The sequence below is a fragment of the Eleginops maclovinus genome, chromosome 2 (genome assembly GCF_036324505.1).
Source record: "Eleginops maclovinus isolate JMC-PN-2008 ecotype Puerto Natales chromosome 2, JC_Emac_rtc_rv5, whole genome shotgun sequence".
Lineage (NCBI taxonomy): Eukaryota > Metazoa > Chordata > Actinopteri > Perciformes > Eleginopidae > Eleginops > Eleginops maclovinus.
In genome coordinates, this window is record NC_086350.1 from 608,710 (window position 1) to 635,018 (window position 26,309).

The 26,309-nt window shown below is 50.3% G+C and overlaps 1 protein-coding gene across 1 annotated transcript in view; it reads left to right on the forward strand.

The window, feature by feature from the left end:
* The window catches only part of LOC134877011 (zinc finger C3H1 domain-containing protein-like), a 28,472-nt gene extending 2,175 nt beyond the window's left edge, over positions 1 to 26,297 (forward strand). The window contains exons 3-36 of the mRNA XM_063902347.1: positions 136 to 332; positions 6,485 to 7,031; positions 7,258 to 7,502; positions 7,682 to 7,805; positions 7,882 to 7,949; positions 8,309 to 8,497; positions 9,102 to 9,269; positions 9,397 to 9,522; positions 9,656 to 9,774; positions 9,844 to 9,993; positions 10,170 to 10,344; positions 10,433 to 10,561; positions 10,750 to 11,328; positions 11,404 to 11,513; positions 11,588 to 11,719; positions 11,801 to 11,922; positions 12,038 to 12,139; positions 13,881 to 14,006; positions 14,157 to 14,322; positions 14,552 to 14,738; positions 14,844 to 14,944; positions 14,976 to 15,066; positions 15,222 to 15,459; positions 15,552 to 15,657; positions 15,752 to 15,950; positions 16,074 to 16,168; positions 17,609 to 17,713; positions 19,706 to 19,810; positions 20,794 to 20,938; positions 22,406 to 22,506; positions 22,946 to 23,047; positions 23,245 to 23,284; positions 23,622 to 23,684; positions 25,680 to 26,297. Of these exons, the coding sequence (XP_063758417.1) occupies positions 136 to 332; positions 6,485 to 7,031; positions 7,258 to 7,502; positions 7,682 to 7,805; positions 7,882 to 7,949; positions 8,309 to 8,497; positions 9,102 to 9,269; positions 9,397 to 9,522; positions 9,656 to 9,774; positions 9,844 to 9,993; positions 10,170 to 10,344; positions 10,433 to 10,561; positions 10,750 to 11,328; positions 11,404 to 11,513; positions 11,588 to 11,719; positions 11,801 to 11,922; positions 12,038 to 12,139; positions 13,881 to 14,006; positions 14,157 to 14,322; positions 14,552 to 14,738; positions 14,844 to 14,944; positions 14,976 to 15,066; positions 15,222 to 15,459; positions 15,552 to 15,657; positions 15,752 to 15,950; positions 16,074 to 16,168; positions 17,609 to 17,713; positions 19,706 to 19,810; positions 20,794 to 20,938; positions 22,406 to 22,506; positions 22,946 to 23,047; positions 23,245 to 23,284; positions 23,622 to 23,684; positions 25,680 to 25,808 (5,381 nt within the window). The 3' untranslated portion in view covers positions 25,809 to 26,297. The remainder of the gene's footprint in view (positions 1 to 135; positions 333 to 6,484; positions 7,032 to 7,257; positions 7,503 to 7,681; positions 7,806 to 7,881; positions 7,950 to 8,308; positions 8,498 to 9,101; positions 9,270 to 9,396; positions 9,523 to 9,655; positions 9,775 to 9,843; positions 9,994 to 10,169; positions 10,345 to 10,432; positions 10,562 to 10,749; positions 11,329 to 11,403; positions 11,514 to 11,587; positions 11,720 to 11,800; positions 11,923 to 12,037; positions 12,140 to 13,880; positions 14,007 to 14,156; positions 14,323 to 14,551; positions 14,739 to 14,843; positions 14,945 to 14,975; positions 15,067 to 15,221; positions 15,460 to 15,551; positions 15,658 to 15,751; positions 15,951 to 16,073; positions 16,169 to 17,608; positions 17,714 to 19,705; positions 19,811 to 20,793; positions 20,939 to 22,405; positions 22,507 to 22,945; positions 23,048 to 23,244; positions 23,285 to 23,621; positions 23,685 to 25,679) is intronic.
* Positions 26,298 to 26,309: the final 12 nt, after the last annotated feature.

The window sequence follows — 26,309 nt, forward strand, 5'->3', positions numbered from 1 at the left end:
GAGGGAGAAGGAGGTCTGCCCGGATGTGCGGTCAGCGCCTCATGCTATATTTATCTACAGAAACTCCTGATGCATAGAACCTGCAGCAGGGAGAACAACGAGTCCCGTTTAAAGTGTTCTCACTTCCTGTTTCAGCAGGCGCTGCAGAGGAAGAGGAGCAAGCAGCGGGTGCAGCAGGAAGTGAACCAAAAGCTGATGAAGAGGAGGAGGAAGAGGGGAAGAAGAAGAAGAAGTGTGTGTGCTGCAGCGAGGAAACCAACGAAGAAGAGAAGAACAACTGTGTGTGCTGCAGAGAGTCATCGGCCTCCAGCGAGGAGGAGGCGCCGGATAAGGTGAGGAGCAGGCTTGGAATTTCGTCATTTTAGGGGCACGGCCATTGAGGGAAAAATTAGGATTTGGAGCTTACAAATAAATAAATCACTTTCTGATAAGAAAAACACGAAAACAAGTCACCTGTTTGATATCACTAATGACAAACACCGCCGTCCTATAGCTCAGTGGGTAGCGCAGGCGGCCATATACTGGGGTTAGATCGCGATGCGCTGGACCCAGGTTCGAATCCGGCCTGAGCCCTTTTGCGCGTCTTCCCCTCTGTCTCCCTTCTTCTCATCTGTACTAGGGATCGACCGATATGCTTTTTTCAGGGCCGATACCGATATCAATTATTACCAAAAAAGGAGTCCGATAACCGATATGTAAAACCGATATTACATTTTTTTTTTTTTAAAAACCAATATGTCAGTTGTCAAAAAAAAGGCGATATGCAGCAGAAATGTAATTCAAAAGTATTTAATAGTTCTTATTTTGTAACACAAAGTGTAGGGAGCTGCCTGCAGCATTTAAAAAAAAATATGCATATAATGTAAAATCATAGAAAAATAGAAAAAATAAATCATATCACTCCCTGATGTTTAATGAACTGAAAATGACAAACTAATGAATTAATTGAATAAATAAAATCACTCCCTGTAGATTAATGAACCAAAAAATGGCAAAAAAACCCACTTTGGTTTACTCAAGTCTAGTATTCCCAATTTAGCAAGAGTAGGTTATGGTGGAGGAAGCAGAGCTTTTCTGCATTTTCTCCAGTGAGGCGGCTTCTGGTTTTTTCATATATAGCAGAGACCTCACTGAACACACGCTCACTTGGCACAGAAGAGGGTGGGGCACACAGGAACTTCCTTGCCTTTGGAGCAAGAAGCTTGAAACGGGTCTCATGTTGGCATATCATATCAACATCTCAGGTGATTGAGGTGTTTGTTTTAACTTCTTATTTGTGCAGTTAGCAAAGCACGTCATATGACAGGCCTACTGAGGTGACTTGCGCCACCAGTCATCCATTCACTCGCAGCGATGCAGATTGCAGACAAACGGACGGTCATAACTCGTAACAATAATGGGCCCAAGCCCGTATGACAGTCAAGTTTTTGACCGAAAAATGTCACGTTTATCTTGCTGTATCCACCCGTTGACCAATAAAAGTTTAAACAAATCTGATTTATCGTCAGTCAATTGCGACCAGGTAAGATAAACAGCTAGCTAGCCCTCTCCATAACACTGCCTGAAACATGTTATAAGTTAGCTCGAATAGCTAAACCTATCGTCTATCGTCTGTGACTGTCAGGCACTGATGAAAACTGAGGTTTAGATTGGTGTAGGCCTATTTATTAAAAATGCTTAGGGAAAGTGAGTAAAATGTAACAAATGATATCGCTGGTGTTTCACAGAATTTTAGCTGGGACAGAAAACTTTTACTGGATAGGTAGATTTAAAATGACGAGTGACATCAGGCGAACCACGCTCCCTCCGTTGCGGACACGAAATTATTCCAAATTAGTTCAATACAAATATAAGGTCCATAGACTACAGCTATATGAACTACCAAATTGTGAGACATTTAAACGTAACGTTACGTTTTGTAAATGGCTAGCTAGTTTGGATTATGTTTCAGTAGTTAGACTGACATCTATTAAGGCTCTATTGGCGAACTAGTAAACTAACGTGCATCAATCGGGAATTAGCTAAATGGAGGAAATGGGCGCTTTGCTTATGGGTCCGGAATGAAAGAGAATAGCTTACAAAGTGGTGTTATTGCAACTTCAGTGTAGTGGATTGTGATTCATTGCAACTTCAGCAATGAATGTACGTTACCTTACCTTTGAAAAAATAGCTCCGTACCGTTGAAGCCCATTCTGCTACTGCCTCGCTGAGAAGCCAAACTGTTCTGAGCATTCAGTCCTCCATCCTGATTGGCTGGATCCGTGCTCACTAACAAATCAGATGGTGTAGTGGGTGGGACAATGCTATCGACCACAGAGTGGCAAACGCAGGGAGTGAGAGACGCTTTACAGACAAAGTAGCGCGTTCCATTCTTTATCCATTTCAATATCGGCTTATCGGTGGAAAAAATGACCGATACCGATTATTATAAAAATGCTAAATATCGGCCATAATAATCGGCCCGGCCGATAATTGGTCGATCCCTAATCTGTACTATATTAAAGGCACCGCTTGCCCCAAAAATTACAACAAAAAAATGTTTTAAACTTAAATAAAATAAAAAAAAAGTCAAACCATTAGGTGTGTGTGTGTGTGTGTGTGTGTGTGTGTGTGTGTGTGTGTGTGTGTGTGTGTGTGTGTGTGTGTGTGTGTGTGTGTGTGTGTGTGTGTGTGTGTGACTCATCATCACCTGAGGATGGACATGGGGAGTGGAATAGGGCTTGCTGCCTGTGGGTCAGGGTTGAAGTTTAGTCTTGGCCCATATGGCGGAATGTTTGGTCTCTTTCTCAAGAGGCCAGCTGCCCACCATCTTGCCACTGCCTCCTCGCTCTCATATGCCACAGGGTCACAGCCCTGGGATTTCATTAAAAGGAGATCCTCGAGGGCTTTAGCCTTAAGCGCCAGTCTCCTTGCATACGCTTCATTGTGGAAAACTGGCGCTCCACTTGAGATGTGGAAACGGGGAGTACCAGGACGATCCTGACAAGATGTAGTACGTTAGGATACTTGCTCTCCTTTTCAGTCAGCATCCTCTGCCAAAGCACAAGGAAGGCCTCCCTTTTGTGGTGCCGCACAATATCATATTTGACTTTTAACCATTCCCTCTCCACCTCTGCCACATTGCAGCCATTACGGGTGAGAAGTGGCTCGAAATGCTCCCAAAGCTCACGCAGCTCACTGTCTCCATACTGCTGAATGACACTGACGTTATCTTCAGCTGGCATGTGGACAGGATCGAAGACTTCAGCAGCCAGGAGCACAGGATCTGTGGAGAATGTGGAGAAACGCTGACCAATACATGCAGTGATGGTTTGAACTATTTCACTCCTTTGGCGATGGAAGGCCTCAGCAGATGTTGATGAGGTGCTGATCTCCACTCCCTTGTACATAAAGACACCAGTGCTGCCAGTGTTGGTGAAGGCAGTGATGACAGGGTGCAGGTAGGGACCTGGCTGCTCCTTCTGTTTCAGCAGAGCAGCCTGGGAAGCCATGACCCTACTGCTGACAGAGGAAAGGGACAGCTCATCCGCCTGGAAGTCAAGGGATAGCTCTGCCAGGTCCGCCAGCAGATCCTGGTATAAGGCCATGTAAAGGACAAACTTGGATGATGTTAGTTGCCACCAGTAAGCCTTGAGCTTCTGCTGATCTGGTCCAGAATCCTCCTGCCTTTCCAGAAGGTGTGCTATGATGCACCTGTAGTTGGAGGCGAGGGAGGATAAGGCGTTTCGCCTGTGGTTTATCCATCTTGTGTCCTGAGAGCGACTTGGCTTCATGACATGCTCTTCAAGAGCCTCTCCAATGGCTTTGAACTCCTTCCATTTCTTACTGGAACGATGGTACAGGGAGTAGAGGCGCATGAGCAGCTGGTCAATCTGAGGCGGAAACAACAACATAAGCAAATTCTTCTGTACTGTGACGGCGTAAACAATAGTATACAAGTAGAACATGTAGCAACTTTTTCAAAATGTATTGTTAATTAGACATATCTGTGTGAACCTTTAAAAGCACCCTTCAGGCACAGCTCAAGCCTGTGGGCGACGCAGTGCACCTTGATCATCCAGCGGTTTCCTTCTGGAGATGAGAAAGGAAACCATTTGTCGTCCCAAAATTGACAGAAGCTCCCTCAGCTGAGGTTCAGACGGTTCTCCCTACACTTTTCTCTAATGGCCGTCAGTATTCCCGCAGCATCACAGGACTCTGGCTCTGTAATACTGAAAAGCAAAAACATACACACAGAAAACCATTACTTTATTTACATAAAGTAATTCAAATAGTTTCAGGCTGAGTGGGAGGCTGGCAGCTCTAATTGTATTCAACTGAAATGGGAGTTGACTACAGAAATACAAAAGCCCTTTTGATTGATATCAAAAACATACCAAAACTAATTATCCAAACACAGGAATGTCAAGAAAAAAATGAACTTCTTACCCAAGTATCTGATTCCTGGTGTGCCATTTTCAATTCACTTAATGCTGACCACCTCTTTCTCTGATGCGCTTTTGTCCGTGCTTCATCAAAGAGCAAGGAGCAGTAGAATGGCTTAGGTTTACCGAAGCATGAAGATGGTCTCTCATGGTCCCCGCAATGTGCTCTATGTGGATGGTTTCTCATGGTCCCCGCAATGTGCTCTATGTGGATGGTCTCTCATGGTCCCCGCAATGTGCTCTATGTGGATGGTTTCTTATGGTCCCCGCAATGTGCTCTATGTGGATGGTCTCTCATGGTCCCCGCAATGTGCTCTATGTGGATGGTTCTCATGGTCCCCGCAATGTGCTCTATGTGGATGGTCTCTCATGGTCCCCGCAATGTGCTCTATGTGGATGGTCTCTCATGGTCCCCGCAATGTGCTCTATGTGGATGGTCTCTCATGGTCCCCGCAATGTGCTCTATGTGGATGGTCTCTCATGGTCCCCGCAATGTGCTCTATGAAGATGCGACAGGCTTTTGAGTTATGATACGTCAACCCCAGCTCCACACCAAGCTTCCTTTCCACGGACACTTAGGTTTTAAACGGGCTGAAAGGCTGATCACAGTAAGCCACACATCTTGTCTTTGGTCTTATCATGTAGCTTTTGTAGATTTTGCACTGTCTCAGACATGGTAGCTGTTTGAGCTTTGAAAACTTGACATGCTGTAGCATGGGTTTTGGACTTGTCCTGTGTATTGGCTTTTGTCTTTTTTCACATTTGGAGTCCTTGAAATATATGGTTCACTGCTGCAAAGCTTTTCTTGACTTGTGTTCAAAGGACACTTTCCCTGACTGCTTTCATAGTAATCCCTACATATGCTACACCAGATTTTGGTAACAACACCGCTTTCTTTTTCATAGCAGAGCCAGTCATATCCCCAGGAGTCCACAGTATGGGCTGTTGTGGTCCTGGTTTTCAGTTGGCCTGCATGGGTTCCTGTCTGTGCTTCTCCCTGTGCTGCTTGTTGTCTCTCCATACTTTCCAACTGTGCCTCTCGTTGTGCTTCTTGTTGTCTCTCCATACTTTCCAACTGTGCCTCTCGTTGTGTCTCTCCCTGTACATCTACTGTCTCTCCTTGTGGCTCTTGTTGTCTTTTCCCCTGTATGTCTCTCTGTGCCTCTCCTTCTGTCCCCTGTTGTCTCAGTCCTTGTGCATATCCTTGAGCCTGACTGGCTTTACTGCAAAGTATTCAGGCATATACACAAATGTGTTTCTTTTATTTAGCCTAGACTCACTAATTTAAAAATTATAGAAATACATGTCAGTACAACGCAATATACAACTCACTCTCTCTCTCTCTCGCTCTCTCTCTCTCTCTCTGACACACTCACTCACTCAATCCCACTCTCAGAGGAAATGTAGCTAAGCTAACCATAGTTGAACCATGGAAATGCAACTTTAAAAAGTCATCCAGTCACATATACTTTGCTCCCGCATCTCGTAAACATTTTTCCTTCAGTTGCTGCAACCTCTTCGCTCGTGGCATTGTTCTGAAAAGGTGAGTGCAGTGTTAGAAGCCAGATGGCTAGCTATCGATAGCTAATTAGCTTAGGCAACACTAAAGCACGAACCAGACAAGTGTAACGTTAGCTAGTCAGCGTGCTGTCGACTTACATTAACGGTAAGTGGTACTAAAAACAGAGATGTTTGATTCACTAAATAAGTCAACTATCTATCGATATCTAGCTAGCTTTGTAGCTTGCTTACCTGAATATTCGTTGTCGCCCGGTTCTTCTCAGTTGCGCTCCAGTTTTCAAATTTCGATGTCGTCTGGTGATTGAATGATGCGCGACGTGTGACGTCCAAGCTACAGGCACTAATGCAGTTCAGAGAACAGACAGGGCCACAACGGCCATGGTGGCCGTGGGACGTACAATTATTTTCGGTGCATCACGGCCAGACCGAGGGGTACTGATGGCCATGACCGTGTTGGCCGCCGTGAAATTCCTACCTGGGTGAGGAGTAACGATACACAGTGTCTTGCTGTGCACCTGCTGACCTGTGCTCTGTTTCAGCCGCTGGTGAAGGTGGAGGAGGAGGAGGTGTCGGAGCTGTCGGAGCTGCAGCTGCGCCTCCTCGCGCTGCAGTCGGCCAGTAAGAAGTGGCAGCAGAAGGAGCAGCAGGTGATGAAGAGCAGCAGGGAGCGCATCACTAAAGCCGTGCAGCAGGAGAAGGGGGCCGTGCAGCAGAAGAGGGGAGCCGTGCAGCAGGAGAGGGGAGCCGTGCAGGAGAGGGGAGCCGTCCAGCAGGAGAAGAGAGGCCCCATCCAGCAGGAAAGGAGGAGCACCATGCAGAAGGAGAAGAGATGCCCCATCCAGCAGGAAAGGAGGAGCACCATGCAGGAAAGGAGGGGTACCATGCAAGAGAGGAGGAGCACCATGCAGGAGAGGAGGGCTACAATGCAGCGAGAGAAGAGGAGCACCATGCAGCAGGAGAGGAGCCCCATACAGAGAGTTACCAGGTCCTCCTCCGCTGCAGAGAGGAGCAGAACCAGGTCTGGAGACTCAGAGAGAGGGGGCGCTGTGACGAGGACTCACCTGAACAAGAAAATGATCAGCCCAGGTGAGAGAGACGCTCCCACTGCTGGCACCGAGGAGCTGCTGGTGGCAGGAGAGTGTGTAGCTGGCAGGCTTTTATTTTGAAAAAAAACATGCCTCATCTTGAGTCCTGTAGGTATAGCGACTCAAGGGAGCTTTTATTTTGACAAATCAGCCTAATGCTGAGCTTGCTTTCATTATAAAATTATAATAACAGTAATATTGATTACTATGATACTGCTCCTGTGCAGGCTCGAAGGTGAAGCAGGCCTTCAGGAAGCAGCAGCTGAGGACCTGGAAGCTGCAGCAGCAGAGGGAGCAGGAGGAGGAGGAGGAGCGCCGCAAACGGGAGGAGGAGGAGCGTCGCAAACGAGAGGAAGAGGAGCGCCGCAAACGAGAAGAGGAGATCCGTAGGATCAGAGACCTGTCCAACCAGGACGAGCAGTACAACCGCTTCATGAAGCTGGTTGGGGGGCGGCCCCGTACCCGCAGCAAGGTCAGGGTCCTTCACACCCTCCTCCTATAATAAAAACTGAAATCTGTAATCATTTATTATTTATTTTATTAAGTAACCTTAAAAAAGAACATTTATCAATGAATTACTTTGAATTTATTTAGGGATAAAATGATTTGAATGTATTAATGAAATTACTAATTCAATGTGTGTGCATTCAGTCCCGGGATGTGGAGCACAGGAAGTCTGCAGGTAAACAGGGCCTGGACTCCTCGGGGAATCTGTACCAGTACGATAACTACGACGAGGTTGCCATGGAGACAGACAGCGAGCCCGCCTCCCCAGGTGAGACTTTGTCCTTTCACAATAAAAGACTTCCTGTTCCCGTTGATGAAGATGAATAATGTGTGTCTCTGTTCAGCAGCGTCCCCTCCTGCAGACGAGGCCACAGACTTCCAACAGATCACAGATTGTCTGCACTTCACTCAGGTACGCTCCTCCTCTTCTCCCTCCTCCTCCTCTTCCTTCGCTCTTCCTCTCTCGCTCATCCTGTCTTCCTCTCCCTCTTCCTCTTCCTCTCCTCCCTCCTCTCCTTCTCTCCGCCTCTCTCCTCCTCCTCCTCTCTCTCATCCTCTCCTCCTCTCCCTCCTGCTCCTTTCCTCCTCTCCTCCGTCCTCCTCTTCCTCTCTCCCTCCTCCTCCTTTCCTCCTCTCTCCTCCGTCCTCCTCTACTCTTCCTCTCTCCCTCCTCCTCCTTTCCTCCTCTCTCCTCCTTTCCTCCTCTCCTCCTCCTTTCCTCCTCCCTGGTACTGAATGAGCTGTAGATGATCTCGTCCCCTCTGCTCTCAGGATTTCTCTCAGCCGTTCTTCCCCCCCATGCTGTGTGGCCTGCCTCCCCCTCCTCCACCCCTCCCCCCCCCAGACGAGCTGGAGCCCCCCCCCAAACCTCCCTTTGCTGATGAGGAGGAGGAGGAGGAGATGCTGCTGAGGGAGACCTGCCTGATGTCCATGGCCCACAAGAGAGTGACGCCAGCAGAGGTGAGGAGTGTGGAGCTAATGCTAAGCTAAGCTAGCTGTAGTTTAAATAGCCTCTCTAGCAGACCCAGCTTTGGGACTGATGCTAAGCTAAGCTAGCTGTAGTTTAAATAGCCTCTTTAGTAGACCCAGCTTTGGGACTGATGCTAAGCTAGCTGTAGTATAAATAGCCTCTCTAGCAGACCCAGCTGCGGGACTGATGCTAAGCTAACTGTAGTTTAAATAGCCTCTCTAGCAGACCCAGGTGCGGGACTGATGCTAAGCTAGCTGTAGTTTAAATAGCCTCTTTATTAGACCCAGCTGCGGGACTGATGCTAAGCTAACTGTAGTTTAAATAGCCTCTCTAGCAGACCCAGGTGCGGGACTGATGCTAAGCTAGCTGTAGTTTAAATAGCCTCTTTATTAGACCCAGCTGCGGGACTGATGCTAAGCTAACTGTAGTTTAAATAGCCTCTCTAGCAGACCCAGCTGCGGGACTGATGCTAAGCTAGCTGTAGTTTAAATAGCCTCTCTAGCAGACCCAGCTGTGGGACTGATGCTAAGCTAAGCTAATCATGGTCTTGTCACTACCTGATGATTAAACACACCTGACCCGCCCCCCCTGCAGGAGAAGAGCTCCAGCGCTCCCCCCTACCCCGACTGTTCTCCATCAGCAGATCTTCAGCAGCCAATCAGAAGCAACCTGAGCAGCGTCAGCCTGAACACTGTCAGCCTGAACACCGTCAGCCTGACTCGTAGCAACAAGTTCAGCAGAGGAGCCCGGGCCCCCCTGGTTGTGAGGAGAACACAGACACCACATGTTACACACACACACATCACATGTTACACACACACATCACATGTTACATATACACACCAGGTGTCACACACTCAACCTCCGTCATGCCCCCCCCCCCCTGCAGCTGCCCCGACACAAGGCGGTGGTGGTCTCTCTCCGAGATTCTGAAGACAGCGACTCTGACGGAGATACACAGCCGGCCTTCGGAGGCCTGGAGTTCATGATCAAGGAGGCCCGCCGGACTGTGGAGGTGAGCGCCCCGTAGGAGCTGCTGGTACTAAACCAGTGGCAACGCTTTCTTTATAAGGTACAGCTGGTTCTGTACCAAGAACAGGTGCCCGATCCCCCATGGGTAACTTGGTTGTGATGCCGGTTTGTTCCAGGCAGCGAAGCCGAAGGCGGCGTCGGGTTCTGAGAAGGAGAACAACCCGGGCCGGACCCCAGAGGCTCTCCCTGAAGCCCAGCGGGCTGAGTACCGGCAGCTGAAGGAGGAGATCGCCAGGTAGATACAACTCAGACACCCTCACATGACTCAGCAGGTCACATGATTAAATCCCACCTCTCTCTGCAGCCGGGAGAAGCAGAAGATGCTGAAGGAGCTCGGGGCTCCACTCCGGGGCTCCTCCTCTCCCTCCGTCCCCGACGCTGTGCAGGAGGCGACCATCAGAGCTGCTGCAGAATGCCGACTCAGCGAAGCAGAACAGAGGCTTAGCAGGCACAGGTGACTCAACACTTTATTATTACTGTTATACAGCTGGGAAACAGTCTGCAGACATGTGAATACTGTGTGTGTGTGTGTGTGTGTGGTGTGTGTGTGTGTGTGTGTGTGTGTGTGTGTGTGTGTGTGTGTGTGTGTGTGTGTGTGTGTGTGTGTGTGTGTGTGTGTGTGTGTGTCAGGGAGCTGCAGCAGAGGGACGAGGCTGTGCTGCGACACCTCCTGCAGCAGGAGCAGAAGAAGAGGGAGTCTCTGAAGGCGGCGGAGGGGAAGGTGCTGAGAGCGCGGGAGCAGCTGCAGGCGGCGGAGAAGGTGGTGATGGCCAACAGGACACTGCTGAAGAAGCTGCAGGAGCAGGTGCTGCAACACACACACTCACACACTCACTCACTCACTCACACTCAGTACATGGTACATGTGTTTCTATCTATGTCTCTGTGTGTAGGTGCAGCGGGTGGAGCAGCGCGTCTCTCTGAAGCAGAGTGTGTGTGAGCGGCTGCAGCTGCAACTGTCGGCGGCGCAGCAGGCTGCAGGAGGCGGAGCTAAACGCAGAGCAGACCCCATCCACAGCCAGGTAAGGAAGCCCACCTGACATACACACATACACACACACTCACAGGTGCTGTGTATCAGCAGCAGAATGTAGACACGAGCCATCCTCCGTGAGGGACAGATGCATCACGGGTAATGTTGTTAAATACCTGCTCTTTGAATCATTGTACTGAATAATGTTTTATATGAACATGTGCCCCCCCCCCCCAGACAACGAAGCAGCGGCGTGTGGACGGCGGCCCCCGGGGGGCGGGGGGGCACTTTGCAGAGCTGCTGGCTCAGAAGCAGCGTCTGCAGCAGCTGGAGGCGGAGTATGCTCTGAAGATCCAGCAGCTGAAGGACCGGCAGGCCCTCCGAGCCGCCCTCCCCTCAGAGCTGCCACCCCCCTCAGAGCTGCCCCCTCCACAAGTCTCAACCCACCCACAAACCCCAGCCCCCTCCTCCCCCCTCCCCCTGCCGCAGCCCTCCCTGCACGACCTCACCCAGGACAAGCTGACGCTAGACAGCGAGGATGAGGCCGAGGAGCCCGCCCCCACTGCTGCTGCTGTGGGGGAGGGGGGCCGCCGCCGGTCCCTCCGTCAGTCATGCTGCTCCTTCACCAAACCCCACCTGGAGCCACCCGGCTCCCCCAAAGAAAAGCCCCTCCCGCTCCCCCCCAGGCCAGAGCTGTTCGGTGGACTGCAGCTGGAGGCTCTACAGCAGGGTGGGGGGCCAGGGGGGCTCGGGGAGCTGCTGCAGAAGGAGCTGCTGCTCCTGGGGGGGGACGTCCACTGCCCCCCCAATGCACAGGTGAGAACACCAGCACACACTCCCCTTATGAAGCCCCACCCCTTGTGACCAACATGAGTCACGTGATCTGTGCAGGTGGTTTCCGTGGAGATGGATGCAGCCATCAGCCAATCTGGGAGCGGGGATCTGAAGCCTGTCCCCTTCACAGCCTATCACAGCCCCCTGCTGGTCTTCAGGTCCTACAGGTACGCCACTGAGTCCTCTGTGAACACTCACCACACACACAGTGCAGTCTGAAGCATGTACTGCCCCCCCCCAGGTTCAGCCCCTACTTCCGAACGAAGGAAAAGCTGCCTCTGAGCTCCCTCACCTACAGCAACTGCATCGAGGCCAGGAGGAGCTTCTGCCGCTTCGAGCTGAGCGGCACCTGCAACGACGACCTCTGCCGATGGTAACGACTTGTTCCTCCTCATACTAATGATCATAACATGTTCTATCACCTGTACATCACCTGTACATCACCTGCTCACAGGCAGCACATGAGGGACTGCACGCTCACAGGAAACCAGCTCCTGCAGGACTTCCTGTCCTACAACCTTTCTCTGATTGGCTGCTCAGAGACCAGCTCAGACCAGGACATCAGTGTGTGCACAGGTATACACACACACACACACACACACACACACACACACACACACACACACACACACACACACACACACACACACACACACAATGTGTTTCTCATGGGTTTGTATGTTCTCTGCAGAGCGTTACATGCAGCAGCTGTTTGGTTCTAACTCTGTCCGGATGTCTCTGGATCAGAAGGCGGTGCTGCTCGTCAGCAAGGTGAACGAGAGCCGGCGCCACGGTGAGAAAGTAACTCGTTAACCCAAAGACTTGTTAAGTCATTGTGTCGTTAACTCTGACTCCAACTCATTGACTCATTAAATGAGTCTTTAACGCTTTGACTCATTAACTGACTCTTTGACTCATTAACTGGGTCTTTGACTCTTTGACTCATTAACTGACTCATTAACTGACTCTTTGACTTTTTGACTCATTAACTGACTCTTTGAATCATTAACTGACTCTTTGACTCATTAACTGACTCTTTGACTCATTAACTGACTCATTAACTGACTCTTTGACTTTTTGACTCATTAACTGACTCTTTGACTCATTAACTGACTCTTTGACTCATTAAATGACTCTTTGACTCATTAACTGACTCTTTGACTCTTTGAATCATTAACTGTCTCTTTGACTCATTAACTGACTGACTTTTTGACTCATTAACTGACTCTTTGACTCATTAACTGACTCTTTGACTCATTAACTGACTCTTTGACTCTTTGAATCATTAACTGACTCTTTGACTCATTAACTGACTTTGACTTTTTGACTCATTAACTGACTCTTTGACTCATTAACTGACTCTTTGACTCATTAACTGACTCTTTGACTCATTAACTGACTTTGACTCTTTGAATCATTAACTGACTCTTTGACTCATTAACTGACTTTGACTTTTTGACTCATTAACTGACTCTTTGACTCATTAACTGACTCTTTGACTCTTTGACTCATTAACTGACTCTTTGACTCATTAACTGACTTTGACTCTTTGACTCATTAACTGACTCTTTGACTCATTAACTGACTCTTTGACTCATTAACTGACTTTGACTCTTTGACTCATTAACTGACTCTTTGACTCATTAACTGACTCTTTGACTCATTAACTGACTCTTTGACTCATTAACTGACTCTTTGACTCTTTGACTCATTAACTGACTCTTTGACTCATTAACTGACTTTGACTTTTTGACTCATTAACTGACTCTTTGACTCATTAACTGACTCTTTGACTCATTAACTGACTCTTTGACTCATTAACTGACTCTTTGACTCTTTGACTCATTAACTGACTTTGACTCATTAACTGACTCTTTGACTCATTAACTGACTTTGACTCTTTGACTCATTAACTGACTCTTTGACTCATTAACTGACTTTGACTTTTTGACTCATTAACTGACTCTTTGACTCATTAACTGACTTTGACTCATTAACTGACTCTGACTCATTAACTGACTCTGACTCATTAACTGACTCTTTGACTCATTATTCTCAATACCAAGAATGCAAAGAACGGACTTGTGTACTTGGGGAGAACGTTCTTGTGAGTTGTTCTTGGAAGAATGAACTTGCAAGTTGACGAGCACACAGAGCGCTGTTGGCGGTTTGAGACGATGCGTACTGGTATTGCGCAATACACAATTGTGGAGCTTCTCAACTCCGAAAACGTTTAAGCAGTTTTTGAATTCGCCATCGATTTTCGTAAAACTGCTCATATTTGAAATCTAAACCCTTGATTTCTCGCCTCAAAGTGAATTTGTAGTGATGAAATAGCATACGAAAATAGTAAAAACGTACCGTTGTTCAATGGCGTCGAGTAATTTTCCGCTCCTCACTTGAATGCTGAAATGAATGCTGGGATATATTCGCTGCCGAGTTAACACAAGTTAGCATCCGGTGCATCCTTGGTAAAATGGGCGTGTCGAGAACATTTCCGGGAATACATCCGGGAACTTTTTTTGCCCCCCCAGTGCCCCCCTTCACCACCTGTAAGGACCCCAGGACCTGGAGGCCCTCTGCTCAGAACAGCGCCTCCCCCCAGGAGGAGAGTGAGGACGAGTCTGCAGCGGGGGAGACCATGGAGGGGCGGAGGCACGGTGAGGGGGAGACGCCCGTTGTTGTGGTTGTTGTTAAAATGTTTGTGTGTAAATCAGAAAAATGTGCCTGAAGTGATCTTACTACGTCCACACCTGAAGTGTGTGTGTGTGTGTGTGTGTGTGTGTGTGTGTGTGTGTGTGTGTGTGTAGACCCTGGGGGTGTGTCTCTGGACGTTTGTGTCTCCTCGGAGGACAAACGGTACTTCCTCAGCGAGACGGACGACCTCTCAAACCTGGAGCTGAGCGTCCTGCAGAGCCCCCGCGACACCCAGCTGTGGATCAAACTGGCCTTCAAGTACCTGCAGCAGAGCGAGCCGTGAGTCCACACACACACTCACACACAAACACACACACTCACAGGAGCACTGCATTGCACCAAAACCCTCTGATGTGCATCAGGTCCGGGATTAGTAAACTGTGAGGATGGGCTGGAGGAGAGCTGCTCTGGTGAATCCTGGGACCCTGAACCTCTGACCTTATGGAAACAGATCAGAGTCTATGTTCAGGACTGAAGTGCTTTGTTGTTTTTGTTTGTGTCCCCCCAGGTGTGCAGCGGAGGGTCTGGAGGCGGCCCTCAACACGCTGTCCCGGGCCCTGGAGAGTAACTGCGGGGACCCCGAGGTGTGGAGCCACTACCTGAGCCTGTTCTCCAGGCGGGGCAGCCGGGAGGAGCTGCAGCAGATGTGTGAGATGGCGGTGGAGCATGCGCCGCACTACAGGGTGTGGTGGGAGGTGAGCACCGCGGCCATTCCTCCCCGGGGCCACAGACTGGAGGCTGTGATTGGTTAAGAGCAGGGCTGGACTCATGTACTGACAGATCTCTCTCCCCCGGGTCAGTACCTGCAGCTGGAGGGGTCCTTTGAGGGGAAGGACTTTGTGTGTGAGCGCCTGCTGCAGTTCCTGCTGACGCCCCCCACCTCTGACGGAGACTCCTCCCAGCTGACAGAGGCCCCCCCCCCCCTCTGACAGAGACTCCTTCCAGCTGATGGAGGCGCTGCTGTACCGGGTGCAGCTGCATGTGTTCAGCGGGCGAGGGGGCAGCGCGCTGGCTCTGCTGCAGGTGATGTAGATGTGTGTCAGAGAGGACTAACACACACACACAAGATTAACAACCTCTGAAATGTCCAAATTGACCAATCAGAATTGAGTTTTCTTCGAAGACATGAAATCTTTTTCTAATGTGTGTGTGTGTGTGTGTGTGTGTGTGTCCTACAGGGCGCTCTGAAGGCTCCTCAGCAGTGCAGCCTGGCGGACCACCTGTCTGTCCCTCACCGCGCTCTGCTCTGGCTCTGCTTCGTCCACCTGACAGAGTTCAGCCGGCTGCCGGCCGCCCTCTTCCTGCCGGCCGAGTCCGGGCCCGGCCGCCTCGTCAGCACTGACCACTTTGTGCTGCCCTGGAGGACGCCGCAGGACATCAGCACGCCAACAGACACTCTGATTGCTTTGCTCCAGGGTACACACACTCAAACACACACACAGATTTGCAGATGTAATGGATATGTTTTGAGTGGCTTGGACAGATGATGTGTTTCTGCTTCCTGTCAGACGGCGTGCTGCAGTGCAGTGACGAGCGTCTGTCCGTCAGCGAGAGGACTCTCTCCTGCCTTCCTCTGCACCACAACCTCCTCTTCCTCTACCGCCTCCTGGAGAGGTACTACTGTCATCATTAATCATCTTATTCTCATCATTAATCATCTTATTCAGTAGATGTGTTTGTGTGATGATGACCATGCTAACGGCTACAGGTATGATGAGGGTGTGGCCCTCTGTGAGGCGCTGCTGCAGGTGTGTCCTGACTCCGCCCCTCTGAGAGTCTCTCTGTCCCAGCTGCTGCTGCTGAGGGGGGACGCAGAAGGGGGGCTCAACACCTGGCTGCACGCTCTGACCAAGAGCCCCCACAATGCCGAGCTGCTGTACCACTGCTGCTGCTTCCTCAGAGCTCAGGTGCACGACTGCTTCCTATTTCATAATGTGGTTATAAATAATGAAGCTTTCATTTCTGTAAAGCACACACACACACTTTTGTTGTTGAAACGTTGTTTGAATGTTTGTGGTGTGTTGCCCCAGGAAAGGTGCAGCGCCATAGCTCCGCTGGTCCGAGGCTTCATGCTGTCGCTGTGTGAGGAGCAGCAGAGCGTCAGGGACCCCGTGGACGTCCTGCGGTACGCTAGCCCCCGCTATCTCTGATGCTAACGTTAGCCACACTGTGATGCTAATTCCTGACCCACTCTGACGCTAACGTTAGCTACACTGTGATGCTAACTCCAGACCCACTCTGGGATGCTAATGTTAGCCACACTGTGATGCTAACTCCAGACCCACTCTGGGATGCTAATGTTAGCCACACTGTGATGCTAACTCTAGACACACTCTGATGCTAACGTTAGCCACACTATGATGCTAACGTTAGCCACACTCTGATGCTAACGTTAGCCACACTATGATGCTAACGTTAGCCACACTCTGACGCTAACGTTAGCCACACTGTGATGCTAACCTTAGCCACACTATGATGCTAACTCTAGCCACACTCTGATGCTAACGTTAGCCACACTATGATGCTAACTCTAGACACACTCTGACGCTAACGTTAGCCACACTGTGATGCTAACTAGCCACACTGTGATGCTAACGTTAGCCACACTATGATGCTCACTCTAGCCACACTCTGATGCTAACGTTAGCCACACTATGATGCTCACTCTAGCCACACTCTGATGCTAACGTTAGCCACACTATGATGCTAACTCTAGACACACTCTGACGCTAACGTTAGCCACACTGTGATGCCAACCCTAGCCACACTCTGATGCTAACGTTAGCCACACTATGATGCTAACTCTAGACACACTCTGACGCTAACGTTAGCCACACTATGATGCTAACTCTAGACACGCTCTGACGCTAACGTTAGCCACGCTGTGATGCTAACTCTAGCCACACTGTGATGCTAACGTTAGCCACACTATGATGCTCACTCTAGCCACACTCTGATGCTAACGTTAGCCACACTATGATGCTAACTCTAGACACACTCTGACGCTAACGTTAGCCACACTGTGATGCTAACCCTAGCCACACTCTGATGCTAACGTTAGCCACACTATGATGCTAACTCTAGACACACTCTGACGCTAACGTTAGCCACACTATGATGCTAACTCTAGACACGCTCTGACGCTAACGTTAGCCACGCTGTGATGCTAACTCTAGCCACACTATGATGCTAACTCTAGCCACACTATGATGCTAACTCTAGCCACACTCTGATGCTAACGTTAGCCACACTCTGATGCTAACTCTAGACACACTCTGATGCTAACGTTAGCCACAGTATGACGCTAACATTAGCCACGCTGGGCCCGGCCGTGGCGCAACTGGCTGGGGCACCTGCACCATATGCCGGCGACCCGGGTTCGATTCCCGACCCGTGGTCCTTTCCGGATCCTTTCCCGACTCTCTCTCCCATTTTCCTGTCACTCTCCACTGTCCTATCCGATTAAAGGCAAAAAGCCCCCAAAACAAACAAAAAAACAGCCACGCTGAGGAGTCCTTCCAGATATTAATGAGGTCATAATGCACATCCTGCTTCCTGTCTGCAGGCAGCTGCTGGGTTTCCCCAGCGAGGAGCTGCAGAGAGCGCCCATCATCAGGGAGCTTCAGGAGCCGCTCCGCCAGCAGAGGCCCTACCTGCACCTCATCCACTGGTAACGCTGTATATCTGACATATGTTGACTTGTTTAACGTGTGCCCAGTGTTAATTTTGGCAGCTATTTTATATTTAGTCTTAGTCTTTAGACAAAAACCGTTATTAGTTTGAGTCAGATTTTAGTCCTTTTTATCCTTCATAGTTTTAGTCTAGTTGTAGTCGACGACAACTCAAAACGTTTTAGTCGATGAAAAATTCTTTACATTTTAGTCAACTTTAGTCAAAATGTTTTCTCTCTATCTCCCTCTCTCAACACTCTTGATATCTGGTGTTCTGCTATAAGGGTCATGCAGAAGCAGATCGCCCATCCCTTTAAGAGAGAGAGAGGGGCGGCGCTGCATGTGTGTGTGCATGGTAGAGCGAGCGTGTATGTCTGGAGAAGTGAACGGCACAACAGCAACAACAACAGCATATGTGTAACAGGTTTTAATAAATACAGCGGCCTCCAGAAGAAGAGCCTGTCTACCTTTTTTGGACAAAGTGGGTTATTGAACCCGAAGCCATCCATCCATCCATCCATCTTCTCCCGCTTTTCCGTCAGGGTCTCGGAGGTAACAGCTCCAGCAGAGAGCCCCAAACTTCTCTTTCCCTGTCCACATCAACCAGCTCTGACTGGGGGATTCCAAGGCTCTCCCAGGCCAGCGAAGAGATATAATCCCTCCACCTGGTCCGAGGTCTACCCCTCGGTCTCTTCCCAGCTGGACGTGCCTGGAACACCTCCCTAGGGAGGCGCCCAGGTGGCATCCTCCCTAGGTGCCCGAACCACCTCAACTGGCTCCTTTCAACGCGAAGGAGCAGCGGTTCTACTCCGAGTCCCTCCCGGAGGAATGAACTTCTCACCTTATCCCTAAGGGAGATGCCAGCCACCCTGCGGAGAAATCCCATTTCGGCCGCTTGTATCCGCGATCTCGTTCTTTCGGTCCTGACCCATCCTTCATGACCATAGGTGAGGGTAGGAACGAAGATAGACAGAGAGCTTTGCCTTCTGGCTCAGCTCTGTTTTCCTCACAACGGTGCGGTAAAGCGACTGCAGTACCGCTCCCGCTGCTCCGATTCTCCGACCCATCTCACGCTCCATTGTTCCCTCACTCGAGAACAAGACCCCGAGATACTTGAACTCCTTCACTTGGGGTGAGGCTTCATTCCCTACCTGGAGTGGACAGTCCATCGGTTTCCTGCTGAGAACCATGGCCTCAGATTTGGAGGTGCTGATCCTCATCCCAGTCGCTTCACACTCGGCCGCGAACCGATCCAGTGAGTGCTGAAGGTCACAGACCGATGAAGCCATTAGGACCAGCTGCAAAAAGCAGTGGTGCAATCCTTAGCCCACCAAACTGCAGACCCCCTCCCCCACGACTACACCTCGAAATCCTGTCCATGAATATCACAAACAGGATTGGTGACAAAGCGCAGCCCTGGCGGAGGCCAACCCTCACCGGTAATCGGTCCGACGTGCTGCCGAAGACCCGGACACAGCTCTCGCTTTGAGAGTACAGAGATTGGATGGCCCTGAGTAGAGACCCCCTCACCCCATACTCCCGCAGCACCTCCCACAGTATCTCCCTGGGAACCCGGTCATACGCCTTCTCCAAATCAACAAAGCACATGTAGACCGGATGAGCGTACTCCCAGGCCCCCTCCAGGATCCTTGAGAGAGTGAAAAGCTGGTCCGTCGTTCCAGGTCCAGGACGAAATCCGCATTGTTCCTCTTCAATCTGAGGTTGAACCCGAAGCCGGAAGAGGAAAATAAAATATCCTGCATTTTGAATGTCCGCCATTAACACTTTAGTCCCGTCTCATCAACGAAAACTAAATATAGATAGTGTGTGTAACGCGTGCCGTGTTTAAAGCGTGTGTAACGCGTGCCGTGTTTAAAGCGTGTTTAACGCGTGCCGTGTGTAACGCGTGTGTAACGCGTGTGTAACGCGTGTGTAACGCGTGCCGTGTTTAACGTGTTCCGTGTTTAACGTGTTCCGTGTTCATGTTGCAGCTGCTGGCAGTGGCTGCACGGCTCAGTGGACCACACTGTGGACGCTTACGAGAGAGCACTGGGGTCCGTCCTGCAGCGGGACCAGCTGCAAACTCTGTGGATGGAGTGAGTGTCACCTGGGGGGGGGTCACCTTCACACCCGGGGGATTCACCTTCACACCTGGGGGGGGGGGGTCACCTTCACACCCGGGGGATTCACCTTCACACCTGGGAGGGTCTCTCTGTGTCTCCCCTGTCTCTCTGTCTCTCTGTGTCTCCCCTGTCTCTCGGAGTCTCCCCTGTCTCTCGGAGTCTCCCCTGTCTCTCTGAGTCTCCCCTGTCTCTCTGAGTCTCCCCTGTCTCTCTGAGTCTCCCACGTCTCTTTGTGCCTCCCCTGTGTCTCTGTGCCTCCCCTGTGTCTCTGTGCCTCCCCTGTCTCTCTGTGCCTCCCCTGTGTCTCTGTGCCTCCCCTGTGTCTCTGTGCCTCCCCTGTGTCTCTGAGCCTCCCCTGTCTCTCTGTGCCTCCCCTGTCTCTCTGTGCCTCCCCTGTCTCTCTGTGTCTCACCTGTCTCTCTGTGTCTCACCTGACTCTCTCTGTCTCACATGTCTTATCTGAGTCTCACTTGTCTCTCTGTCTCTGTGTCTAACCTGTCTCACCTGTCTCTCTGTGTCTCACCTGTCTCTCTGAGTCTAACCTGTCTCACCTGACTCTCTATGTCTAACCTATCTCTTTGTGTCTCACCTGACTCTCTCTGCCTCACATGTCTCTCTCTGTCTCACCTGTTTCTCTGTCTCACCTGTCTCTCAGTCTCACCTGCCTCTCTGTGTCTCACCTGCCTCTCTCTGTCTCACCTGCCTCTCTGACTCACCTGTTTCTCTGTGTCTAACCTGTCTCACCTGTCTCTCTCTGTCTCACCTGTTTCTCTGTCTCACCTGTCTCTCAGTCTCACCTGTCTCTCTGTGTCTAACCTGTCTCACCTGCCTCTGTGTCTCACCTGTCTCTCTGCGTCTAACCTGTCTCACCTGTCTCTCTGTGTCTCACTTGTCTCTCTGTGTCTCACATGTCTTATCTGAGTCTCACCTGTCTCTCTGTGTCTCACCTGTTTCAGATACCTGGAGTTCAGCTCTGTGTCCCTGAGTCGGTCCAAACGGTTCTCAAATCTGATCCATCGCTGCCTCAGCACCGTCCCGTCCCGCCTGTCTGTCCCCTTCAACCCCGCTGAGTTCTGGAGCTGCTACACCTTCCACAACAAGGTCTCACCTGCTCTTTATCTCACCTGCTCTACATCTCACCTGCTCTACATCTCACCTGCTCTACATCTCACCTGCTCTACATCTCACCTGCTTTACATCTCACCTGCTCTACATCTCACCTGCTTTACATCTCACCTGCTCTACATCTCACCTGCTCTACATCTCACCTGCTTTACATCTCACCTGCTCTACATCTCACCTGCTCTATATCTCACCTGCTCTACATCTCACCTGCTCTATATCTCACCTGCTCTATATCTCACCTGCTCTATATCTCACCTGCTCTATATCTCACCTGCTCTACATCTCACCTGATCTACATCTCACCTGCTTTACATCTCACCTGCTCTATATCTCACCTGCTCTATATCTCACCTGCTCTTTATCTCACCTGCTCTATATCTCACCTGATCTACATCTCTCCTGCTCTATATCTCACCTGCTCTACATCTCACCTACTCTATATCTCACTTGATCTACATCTCACCTACTGTATATCTCACCTGCTCTATATCTCACCTGCTCTACATCTCTCCTACTCTACATCTCACCTGCTCTACATCTCACCTAATCTACATCTCTCCTACTCTATATCTCACCTGCTCTTCATCTCACCTGCTCTTCATCTCACCTGATCTACATCTCTCCTGCTCTATATCTCACCTGCTCTTCATCTCACCTGATCTACATCTCTCCTACTCTATATCTCACCTGCTCTTCATCTCACCTGCTCTACATCTCACCTGCTCTACATCTCACCTGCTCTACATCTCCTGCTCTACATCTCACCTGCTCTACATCTCTCCTACTCTATATCTCACCTGCTCTACATCTCACCTGCTCTACATCTCACCTGCTCTACATCTCACCTGCTCTTCATCTCACCTGCTCTACATCTCACCTGCTCTACATCTCACCTGCTCTACATCTCACCTGCTCTACATCTCACCTGATCTACATCTCTCCTACTCTATATCTCACCTGCTCTTCATCTCACCTGCTCTATATCTCACCTGATCTACATCTCACCTGCTCTTCATCTCACCTGCTCTACATCTCACCTGCTCTACATCTCACCTGATCTACATCTCTCCTACTCTATATCTCACCTGCTCTTCATCTCACCTGCTCTTCATCTCACCTGCTCTACATCTCACCTGATCTACATCTCACCTGCTCTACATCTCACCTGATCTACATCTCTCCTACTCTATATCTCACCTGCTCTTCATCTCACCTGCTCTACATCTCACCTGATCTACATCTCACCTGATCTACATCTCTCCTACTCTATATCTCACCTGATCTACATCTCTCCTGCTCTACATCTCACCTGCTCTACATCTCTCCTGTTCATCTAAACTAGTTTCTAGAAAGCTCTAGAAACAAATGAAGATCCTGAAAGGATATTGAACATGACTCTACGGTTTCACCTGATGGAAATGCTCTGTGCTGATTGGTCCTCAGGTTGTAATGCTCTACCTGAGCTGTCTGCCGCAATCCCAGCATGCTCTTGTTCTGGAGAGACTAAGATATGCCATGCCCAACAACACTGAACTTGGTCTGAGGTACACACACACACACACACACACACACACACACACACACACACACACACACACACACACACTCACACTATGTAACACCGGGTCTAGGACAGGGGGGTCAAACTCATTTTAGTGGGCGGGACCATTAAAATGATAAAGTACATTCTGAACATGTTCACATTTCTTAAGAAAATGAAGTTTCTGCCTCCGGTTATCATTCACAACACATCCCAGTTTATGAATCTGCATCCGATACTCTAGTTTCCTCATCAGCCTCTGTAGACCAGCAGCTGAGCCAGCCCTCACTGTAAGCCTTTCAAGAGGAAGCTCTCTCCGATGTGTGTGCACGTATTTCTCTGAGGTTGTTTCTGAGCTGACGTTAGTTAGCTGAGGTGGTCTAACCCGTGGGACCCAGCTCTGTGGTTTGTGTTGCTTCCTGAGTTGCTGTGTTGCTGCTCAGGTTGCTGCATCAGGAGTGGCAGGACGGAAACATCGAGCATCTGAAGTTCCAGGTCCGGATGCTGAGCAGCCATTCTCCCAAGTGCCTCGCCTACTGGAACATGTGAGTGGCACCCAACACAGACCATGAGGACCCAAAGCTTCAATCAACGGCTCCTAAAGATATATTAACTGTGTGTGTGTGTGTGTGTGTGTGTGTGTGTGTGTGTGTGTGTGTGTGTGTGTGTGTGTGTGTGTGTGTGTGTGTGTGTGTGTGTGTGTGTGTGTGTGTAATCCTCTGACTATCTGTGTTTCTCTCAGAGCGATAGCTGTGGAGAAGGAGCTGAAGCAAACTTCTGAGGTGAGTCAGGGATGGAGGGGCGCTCTGAAGGACCTCCTTTCATGTACGGTCACTCGTTACCCTCAGAGAAACACGAGCAGTATGATAAATTGTAAAAAAAAAAAACGACCCAAAATGTAAACACAAACTATTGTGACATTAAGTGTAGAGGTCCTGGAGGGACGGCAGACCCTCTGCAGAGGGCCTGAATCTGGTTTCCTCCCCACAGGCTTCTTGATTGACAGTTTGGTGTGTGTGTGTGTGTGTGTGTGTGTGTGTGTGTGTATTAACCTCTCACTTTGTTTTGTTTTTGCTGTTTCTCCTCCTTCCTCTTTATGTCACTTTATTTCTCTTCCAGGTGCGACGTCTGTATCAGCATGCTCTGACCAACCTTCCTCTTTGTGCTGAGCTGTGGAAACATGTAAACACACACACACACACACACACACACACACACACACACACACACACACTCACACACACACACACACTGACTCACTTCCTGTGTCTCATTCAAGTCATATGTTGAAAATGTTTAATTCTCGCAAACGTGTGTAGGTAAGCGCTGGTCTATGTAGGTCTGAGGGTCTCTGGGGATGCGATGGTCTCTGGTGATGGGATTGGCTGTGGGAATGCAAGGGTCTCTGGGGATGGGATGGTCTCTGGGGATACGATGGTCTCTGGGGATGGGATTGGCTGTGGGAATGCAAGGGTCTCTGGGGATGGGATGGTCTCTGGGGATGCGATGGTCTCTGGGGATGGGATGGTCTCTAGGGATGCGAGGGTCTCTGGGGATGGGATGGTCTCTGGGGATGGGATGGTCTCTAGGGATGCGAGGGTCTCTGGGGATGGGATGGTCTCTAGGGATGCGAGGGTCTCTGGGGATGGGATGGTCTCTGGGGATGCGAGGGTCTCTGGGGATGCGATGGTCTCTAGTGATGGGAATTGTCTCTGGGGATGGGATGGTCTCTGGGGATACGATGGTCTCTAGGGATGGGATGGTCTCTGGGGATGGGATGGTCTCTGGGGATGCGAGGGTCTCTAGGGATGCGAGGGTCTCTGGGGATGGGAATTGTCTCTGGGGATGGGATGGTCTCTAGGGATGCGATGGTCTCTAGGGATGGGATGGTCTCTGGGGATGCGAGGGTCTCTGGGGATGGGATGGTCTCTGGGGATGCGAGGGTCTCTGGGGATGCGATGGTCTCTAGTGATGGGAATTGTCTCTGGGGATGGGATGGTCTCTGGGGATACGATGGTCTCTAGGGATGGGATGGTCTCTGGGGATGCGATGGTCTCTAGGGATGGGATGGTCTCTGGGGATGCGAGGGTCTCTGGGATGCGATGGTCTCTAGTGATGGGAATTGTCTCTGGGGATGCGATGGTCTCTAGGGATGGGATGGTCTCTGGGGATGCGAGGGTCTCTGGGGATGCGATGGTCTCTAGTGATGGGAATTGTCTCTGGGGATGGGATGGTCTCTAGTGATGCGATGGTCTCTGGGGATGCGAGGGTCTCTGGGGATGTAAGGGTCTTGGGGGATGCAAGGGTCTTGAGGGATGGGATGGTCTCTAGTGATGCGATGGTCTCTAGTGATGCGATGGTCTCTGGGGATACGATGGTCTCTGGGGATGGGATGGTCTCTGGGGATGCGATGGGTCTTTAGAGATGCGATGGTCTCTGGGGATGCGATGGTCTCTGGGGATACGAGGGTCTCTGGGGATGCGATGGGTCTTTTAGAGATGCGATGGTCTCTGGGGATGGGATGGTCTCTAGTGATGCGATGGTCTCTGGGGATACGATGGTCTCTGGGGATACGATGGTCTCTGGGGATGCGATGGGTCTTTTAGAGATGCGATGGTCTCTGGGGATGGGATGGTCTCTAGTGATGCGATGGTCTCTGGGGATACGATGGTCTCTGGGGATGGGATGGTCTCTGGGGATACGATGGTCTCTGGGGATGGGATGGTCTCTGGGGATACGATGGTCTCTGGGGATACGATGGTCTCTGGGGATGCGATGGTCTCTGGGGATACGATGGTCTCTGGGGATGGGATGGTCTCTGGGGATGCGATGGTCTTTTAGTGATGCGATGGTCTCTTGGGATACGATGGTCTCTGGGGATACGATGGTCTCTGGGGATACGATGGTCTCTGGGGATGGGATGGTCTCTGGGGATACGATGGTCTCTGGGGATGGGATGGTCTCTGGGGATACGATGGTCTCTGGGGATGGGATGGTCTCTGGGGATGGGATGGTCTCTGGGGATGGGATGGTCTCTGGGGATGCGAGGGTGTCTGGGGGTGTGCTCTTACACAGGACACAGGAAGTGATAGCAGGATCTGTTTACACCTCACCTTTTTACACGCATGTACACCTGCTACCTCCCTCCTCACCTCCTCTCTCCCCCCCACCCCACAGCGCCTGCTGGCTGCAGCAGCTGCAGGAGTTGGACCCCCGCGGCTGCGGAGGCTGCTCTCCAGGGTTCAGCAGGTGGGAGTGAGTCTCGGTCTCAGTGAGCATCTCACTTTAGTGACCGAAGATCAGTGACATTAAAGATTAATAAGCTGTAGATGAGTGAGAGCAGACCGAGGTAAGACGGACCCCCCCCCACCCCCCACCCCCCACAGAGTGTCCACATGTGTCTCATCATGGACGTAAGTATAGACCTGCTGAGTGACCTGGTGATGAATTCATGTTTTTGTTTGTCACTTTTCATTTGGACCTCATTCCCTCCCTTTTTATTTTACCTGAGCCCTCTCACCCCCCCCCCCCCCCCCCCCCCCCCTTCTGTAGCAATGCTGCATCTGCACGTTGTGTTTTCTTTGTCTCCTGAGGAAACACAAGACTTTTATTTTGTTAGAGATCAAACTGAATATTTTGAGAGACTGACTCGCTGCAGGACTCGCTGCTCTGCTGGGTTTTTTGTCAAAGTTCTACCATAAAGTGATGAAAGAGTACCAGAGCGCAGAGGAGACCTTCCACTGATGTTTTTTACATGTTGGATTTAAATGTTATTAAATTATTTTCTAAATATAAAAGAAATGTTTC